Source organism: Poecilia reticulata, chromosome 20, assembly GCF_904066995.2.
Source record: "Poecilia reticulata chromosome 20, P_reticulata-male-v2, whole genome shotgun sequence".
In the NCBI taxonomy this organism is placed as follows: Eukaryota; Metazoa; Chordata; class Actinopteri; order Cyprinodontiformes; family Poeciliidae; genus Poecilia; species Poecilia reticulata.
The window spans coordinates 5,301,053-5,308,819 of NC_088849.1; the positions used below are offsets into that span (position 1 = coordinate 5,301,053).

A 7,767-nucleotide genomic window follows, 5' to 3' on the forward strand; every position below is an offset into this window, starting at 1 on the left:
AAGGGAGTTTGGAAACTCCTGCGCCACAGAGACCTGACCTCAAGCTCCAAACAAGCTGTCACCGGTGGGCTTTGACCGTTCCGCTCATTTCTGCTTGCATCCCCACTTCGAGGAAGATTTGGCTGGAAGGAAGAGCGAGTGGTTTGCTAATGGCCATTTGTGGTGTTTCCCCACAAGCAAGTGGAAAGAGAGACAAAACAGAAAGTGGTACCTGAGTCCATCTTCCAAAAAACAATTTACAGCTCATTTTTGTTATTGAACTTAATCGTCTGACAGACCTGAAAGTACTCTCCTCTGGGTCTAATAAAATTAGCTGTCCTGTAGACTGTCAGACCAAAGTGACCTCTGGATGTAGAGTGGAAAAACATTTGAACTTATTTTTGCATTTTGCAAGGTGACAACCAAACACTTGAAACTTGGTGTTTTATTGTGCTGCCATTACACCAACACAAAGTAGGGGAAAACACAAAGCTCAAGGAAAATAATGTATGGGGTTTTTTTTAACATAAAATTTCAAAAGTACAATGAGTCTACTGCTGTGTTCCTGTTAAATGGGAAGTGGGAATTTGGAGCAGGGTTTGACGTCAGACCTGAGGTAACTGTTTCTGTTAAGAAGTCGGGATTTCAACATGCCAACACCAGCAGACATTGTTCTCTGTACCTCTTACCCTCATTGTTTAAAGCCAACACCACTTTTAATTTTCTTCAGCTTAGATTTGCAGTTGCTTCATATAACATTGATTTTTCTTTACATACTTTTACATGCTTCCACCACATCTTAGTACTGTTGATGCGAGGAGCGGCCATATTGAAACAGGAAGTTGGCCTTACAAAGGGATGTAGTTGGAGTTGCTTCCTCTTTCCCGGTGGGAAATCCAACTTCAGAAGGCGTTCCAGTTGATTTTTCCTCCTGGGAAGTTGGAATTTTCCAGTTCCGACTACAACTTGCACGCAGCATGAGTATTCATCCCCTTTTACTCTGATACCCCTAAACAGCATTTGTGGTTTGTACATGCAAAACAAATATTTGTGACTCAGAATACAAACACGCTGAATACACCAACTTTACATGAAACATGGTGGAGGTAGAATCATGCTGTGGGGATGGTTTTCTTCCACATAGAGAGAGTGAAGCTGGTTAGAGTAAAAGGAAAATGGTTGGAACTGTATTGTATTGTATTGTATTGAGTTCTGGAGGAGAACCAGTTAGAGGCTGCAAAAGATTAAAGTTTTGGGTTAAAATGGTATAGTCAAAGTCTTGCAGTAAATCCAACAGAGAACCTCTGTCAAAATAGGCAAAAACCTTAAACTAGACATGCAAGGCTGGCAGAGAAGACCCCAAAACCATCTAATTTGCACACTTCAGCGAAACGCTCATCGAAAAAGTATTTACTCAGGGAAGCTGGATTCAAATGCACACCACACTTTTCAGATTGTCATTCCTTTTCATTCTTCTTCACAATTATGTGTTATTTTGTGTTGGTCTTTTGAGTAAATAAAATACATTGATGTATGTGGTTGCAATGTAACAAAGCGAGACTTATGGATACGTTAGCAAGGCAAACTCTACTTTTCCAGGGAAAACATTCCCACATTAGGGGAAATGAAATTATTTCATAGTCATGGATAAACGAGTCCTACTGTAGAGTTCATTTTGCTACAATGTGTCGATATGACTAAAAGTTCAACTAAATCCAGATGCAAGTTTTTAGACTAACATTTCCAGCTGAATCTTTAACCAGGAAGTTTATAAACTGATAATTCAGAAATCAAACCTCAGTGCAACCAGTCGGTGGAATCATGGCAGACAATAGATGTTCAAAGGTTTTTCTGGTTTAAACAGAAGCTCTCCACTGCTGTGGTCGATAATACTCCTGTTATTACCGTCTAATAACCAGGAAACGTCAAGAAGGAAACAAAGAATCCAGATTTAAATAAAAAGTCACTTTAATTGAAGTTCTTTCACACATGCGCACCCACACACACACACACACATACATACATACAATCAAGCTTTTAGTCTGATCACAGAAAGAAGTTGGAACATTCACTCCAAAGAAGACGCACACCGGTCAGTTTTCTCAGACAAAAATATATATAGATATATTTAAATCTTTACAATAAGCTTGAATCATGAAACATCCAGAGGAGTGTTCACACCTACAGTCCAAAAGCACCGAGATCTCTCTCTCTCTCGCTTCCTCCTCAATCAGTCCTTTTCTTGTACCCTGGTGTCAGTGTAAAAATCTTGGTTTTTTGATTTTTTTTTTTTTTTTAACTAAAAAAAAAAAAGAAAGAAACGACAACAAATGTGCAAATAAGACAAAAAATTTTGGAATCCTTCAGCGTTTCAGTGTAGAAAGTCCAGGATCCTCAGCGAGCCCCTCTCAAGTTTAAATACAGATCTGCCTTTTCATTTTCAAGTAAAGTGCTCCTCTAGCAAAAAAAAACAAAAACGCGCGGCATGAGATCAGTCCCGCATTGTTTTAGCAAAACAACAAACAAAAAACAAAACAAAGGAATGTCCTTTTAGAGGCAGTCAGACGAACTCCAGCTTGCCGTGGCCGCTGTACATCCCCCAGTGCACCAACGACAGGATCTTGTCGCCGCCGCCGCCCGGCTCGGCCTGCCGCATCTTGTCGCAGGTCAGGCAGCAGTTCTCGTGGCCCGACACCGGCACCATGCACTCCAGGTCCAGCTTGGCCACGTGGCCCTTCTTGGTGTGGTGACCGTGGAAGCTGTAGTGGAGGCGCGACAGCATCTGCTGCCGCTGGTCCTGCAGCCGCTTGTTCTCGCTGCGCAGCATCCGCAGCGCCAGCATGATGAGCAGCACCAGGATGAGGCCGCCGGCGATGGGCACGGCGATCACCGCCGCCCGGAACCACACCTCCTTGGCCGAGGCCAGCTCCTGCACGCGCGTCACCAGGTTCCGGTTGCCGTCGGTGGGGTAACGGCTCTCTGCAAACATGGAGACAATCGGACGGTTAGCTTCACGTTGTTAAGAAACGATGCTCAGCTTTTAACCCCCCCCTCGACAGAAAAGAGAAAGCAAGGAAGAAATACAACAGAGAGAGAGAGAGAGAGAGAGAGAGAGAGAGTGAGGGTGAGGAGAGGTGAAAACAAATGAGTCACCTTATCCCAGAGATTAATCTGAGCTAATAAACTACAGTCTGCTCTGCCTCTGAAAACAAAGCAAACAACAAAAAAAAACTAAAAAACCTGAAAAGTCCCTCCGCCTCAGAACTCGACAGGCCCCGCGTTTCTGAGCGGACGTCAGGGATGTTCGTCCTGCGAGGCACATTCCAGCTTGGTGGGAAAATTACATGGTGCGCACGTAATAAAAAAAGAAAAAAAGAAAAAAGAAACAGCGCATCTGATCTCCTTCCAAGAGCTTAAAGGTAAAAACTGCCCGGCTCTCTCGCCTCTGCAGGCGCAGAGCTGGGGCTTGTTAAAAGTTTAAAACGTTAAGTTCTGCTAAGCTGGAAAATTAAGAATGAGGCGGGATATGGAAAAAAAAATTATTAAAAAAAAAAGAAGGAAAAACTAAACACTGCTTCTGAAACTGAAAGGAGGAAAATAAGGGCCCACATCTTGCCTGCCGCAATTAACAATCAATTAATTGATTGAACAAATAAAATGAGTGCAATAATTTCCATTCTCATTGATATTTTTTGAAGGGCAGTTTTGTTTAGAAACATCATAATCATTATTTATGGTTTGAGTTCTTTTGTTTTGAGTATCTTCCAGTTCCTGTTAAGCGTTCTTTACCAAGTTATATCCATTTCTTCCTTCTTGCATCATTATCTGTACGCCATCGCTTCATCGTTTATCGCCATACTTCATCGTGCTGCCTCACCTGTTGAGTCCCTGGTGTGCGCCAGGTCTTGCAGGCCCCTGTAGTTGCACATATCGTCGTGGCAACACTCCAACGTCAGCGCACCGCCGAGGGGGTCGGCGGAGCGGCGGCCGCTGCCGCAGACGTCCGCGGCGCCGGAGACGGGGTCCAGGCAGCCGTGGGTGAGGGGTGAGTTGGCGCTGAGCGGGTCCAGGACCTTGGTGAAGCAGGCGTTCAGCTCAGACTTGCACATGTAGCCGGTGGCCACGCAGTGTGGCGCGTCACAGTAGCACCTGATCTCTCCTGGACGAGAAGAAGAAGAGTAAGAGAAACTACATTTCATGTTTCTTTTTGTTTGTTTTTACAGCAGCTGGTTTCATTCCCTCCTCCTCCTCTGGCTAACTGTTGCTAGCTTCTCCTGCAGTAGATGCTAATGAGCGTGTAGCTCCACCAACAAGCAGTCAACTCTTCCCACCCTGGAGCCGAGTTCTGCTGGTTGGGAGTGAGCTCAGGCTAGCTTCTCATTATGGCAGCCTCGATCTACACAACAACACACAGCCCAGAGGCCACTTGGCCTGCAGGTTGCATCATCACTAAAACGATACAATGTATCAACCTGAATACATCCTAAGCAGAAGAAGAAGTGTCTGTAGCTGCTGTGAGGCTGCGCCAACTTGCAGTGCAAGGCCCACATTCATCAGATCAGTGTTTTCCCTGTGAATGATTGGAGCAGCAGGGCTAAGGCAGGTCATTTGGAGAATATTTCATTAGAGAGGAGAGGCCCCTTTGTGGGCTGACCAGAGGGAGGGGCCCTCAGCCAGGCTCTCTGGGCCCCCGAGTGGCTCCGATACATGGATGGAGGCTTCCTTCGCACCAGGAGTGAGAGAAGTGAAACATGGCCGATGAGATGCTACAGTTTGGGTTGTTTAAACCTCGTAGGGTAAAGTTAGTTTATCTGACGATTTAAAGTCATTAAAACAATTTCAGGGTTTTTCAGCTTCTTTAGGAGATTTTAGTCACTTTAAAAAAAAAAAAAAAAAAAGGTTTTTGTTTGAATGTTTGCTTGCTATGACTTCCAGAGGCACCAGATGGATGCCAGGATCTGATTTGGAACTTTAATGAATTTGGTTTCTCTTGTTTTTATTTTTAATTCATCTGGAAAGCGTTTGACTCTCCAGATCAAAATCTAAATTAAGATCAGTAAAAACGTGGAACGCCTTATTCTGCGCTGACCACACAGTTTGTGATTTGTCACACGTCCATTGATGTATAAATAAAAGAAAACAGAAAAAAAGAGAATTTTTTTCCTTTTCCAGCTTTTATAGGAACAGTGCACCGATTCAAGCTTTTCCTGACCAGTACCAATATTAACTAAAACATAGAACAAGAGGGAAAGAAACACTGCATTTGTTTTTTTGATAGACAATTAAAATCCAAACAACAAGTTACTAAAGCAAATCACAAATTGAAATCAAGCATCAAAGCCTGTTTTTCTGATTTTTGGGATTAAATTAAAACTTTAAAAGTCCTCAACAGCCTGTTAGTGTGTTATTAACCAACAATAGTCACTTGTTAGTTCTGATGCACTTGGTTTATAGACAAATTAAGAAAACTAAATCGTTTCTGAAATACCTGATCCCGACCTCTGACCTGCTGATATCTCTAATTTAAACTGGACTGGATGAGGTCTCAAAGGTATCTTTTAAAGAAGTGGAAGATAAGTCAGTCCAGTTTTTATCAGACTTTGTGGTCCAATTTTCAACCAGAAATTCATCCAATTTGGTCTAAATAACAACAACAACAACAAAAAACAAACTATTACAACTTTTTTGTCCTGACAAGTAAACTTTTCATTCATCTCAAGCGGTGTCATCTTTGTGGCGTGATTCAGCTCGGTTTAAGTGTTTACAACGTGAACCAGAGCCCGCCACAGGTAAACTAGATGAAAAGAAAGTTGTGGAATAGTCCTTTACTGAGGTCGCATTCTAACTTCAGCGTCGGAACTCGGAACCCCGGAGTCTCGTTTCATGTCTCCCCTTGAAACAGTGTTTATCCAGGCCTGAAGAGGCCAACAAACAGGCCCCGTCAGCAGAGCAAAGTCTGAGCGTACCTTTGGTCAGAAGAACCGCCATGGCGCAGAGTTCCAGTTGGAGCCAGATGGAAATGAAACTAGACTGGCGCTCCATTTACACCGAATTCCTGCGCAGTGACCGCGGATATATCCAGCAGCAGAGAGCCGCGAGAAAAACAACAAAAAAAAAAACGGGTGTTGGGGGGGAAAAGGCTTACATGGAGTTAGGGTGAAAAACGAGCCATTCAGCTCACCGACCTGACAACACCACCAGGTAGGAAAAAGAGCTCCCGTTCCCGCATGGAGACAGAAATGTTAGCTGGCTTGTTTTTCGAAGCGGTTCGGCATTACCGGAGTTCGCCACAACAACAATAAAAAAAAACTCCCCCAAAACACGGTTTTCTTCTCCAGGACTAAAAAGAAAAAGAGAGGAAAAAAACCCGGAAAAAATGTGAATATACTCCTTTTGAAACGACTGAAGGGGATGTGAAGTTGTCACCACTGGTCCTCTTGTTCCTTTCGAAGTGGCCGGTCGCAGTGAAGCATCACGTTTGTATTCCTGAGCGGAGAAATTTTAGGTGGAAAAATGGATGAGTCAGTCCGCAGGGCTGCACACTCAGACTGGAGACGGCGGCGATTTAACTGGAGAAGCAGCAGCAAGCGGCCCAGGCCCCGCCTTCCTTCCTTCTGATTGGTCCGACCACCCAGGGCACAAAATTGATCTGAGTGCAGTTCAGGGAACATCCGGTAACTTAATTTCAGAATAGAACCAACAGGCTGAAAGGCACACACGAACCCCAGGTTGAAGTTGAATAGCAATTTAGAGCAATGTGAGCAGTACAAAATGATTCAACCTGCATAACTATCAAACAATAAAAAAGTTTATGTAGGACAACTGTAAAATGTTTCTTAATGGATTGAAGAGTTAAATTTATGTGTTTATTTTTGTATTTGCTTGTTTAAAGTATTTAGGCATTTTTAATGTTAAATCTACCATTTTAATTATACAAATTTAGTCTGTTCCTCCTAGATGAAACTAGCGAGTCCTAAAGTGTTGCAAAGTTTCCACACAATTATGTCTTTTATAAGCTGGGAACATAATTGTTTCTTTATTGTACAAATAAAAATGTTATTTTCATGATTTCTCAAATCATCAACATATTGCATGTCGTAATTCTATTGCTCAGCACCTAATTTTAGCGGCGCTATGTCCATTTTGTGCTTCGATCAAATCAAGCTTTTATTTTCTACACCACTTCCACTAACTTCCGGGCTATAACTCGTCTACCTACATTCTGACCTGATCCAAACAATCCCCTCCACCTTTCATTCATAGCCTTCTATTTCCATAATAGCATGTTCCATGTGTCATCACAGGACCAGGTCGTACTCATTTAAGTGACTTAATAATTATGGCGCTGATGTAATCAGTAATATTATGGTATGTCTGGATAGCCGGGCCAGTTTATGTTGCAGCTCCTCAACATAAACACAGTTTAATAAAATTATTTTTGGTGTATGAATCAAAAATATCAGTATTATATATATATATATATATATATATATATATATATATATATATATATATATATATATATATATATATATATATATATATATATAAGAATAACAGGATTAAAGGTGTAACCTTGAAGCTAGACTGTGACGTCAGGTCATTGTGTCCGGTATCAGCTACCTGCAGCGTCATCGCCGCAGCAGCCAGGTTGACGCCGGGCTGAGCCGCCTTCCTTCAGGCTGACACCGCCGCCGCTGCTGCTGCTGCTGGGAGGAGTGGACAGCCGGTTAGAGAAATTAGCAATCCAAAAAGCGCATGGCGCCACCCAGTCCACGCGCACACACA

The 7,767-nt window shown here is 42.8% G+C and overlaps 1 protein-coding gene across 1 annotated transcript; it reads right to left on the reverse strand.

Annotated features, from left to right (window-relative positions):
* Positions 1-1,929: 1,929 nt before the first annotated feature.
* Positions 1,930-6,612, reverse strand: bambia (BMP and activin membrane-bound inhibitor (Xenopus laevis) homolog a). The gene is made up of 3 exons (XM_008438515.3): positions 5,946-6,612; positions 3,857-4,138; positions 1,930-2,958 (listed from the first exon to the last, which is right to left on the reverse strand). The coding sequence occupies exons 1-3, from the start codon at positions 6,019-6,021 to the stop codon at positions 2,540-2,542; spliced, it is 777 nt and encodes a 258-aa protein (XP_008436737.2). The 5' UTR covers positions 6,022-6,612; the 3' UTR covers positions 1,930-2,539.
* Positions 6,613-7,767: the final 1,155 nt, after the last annotated feature.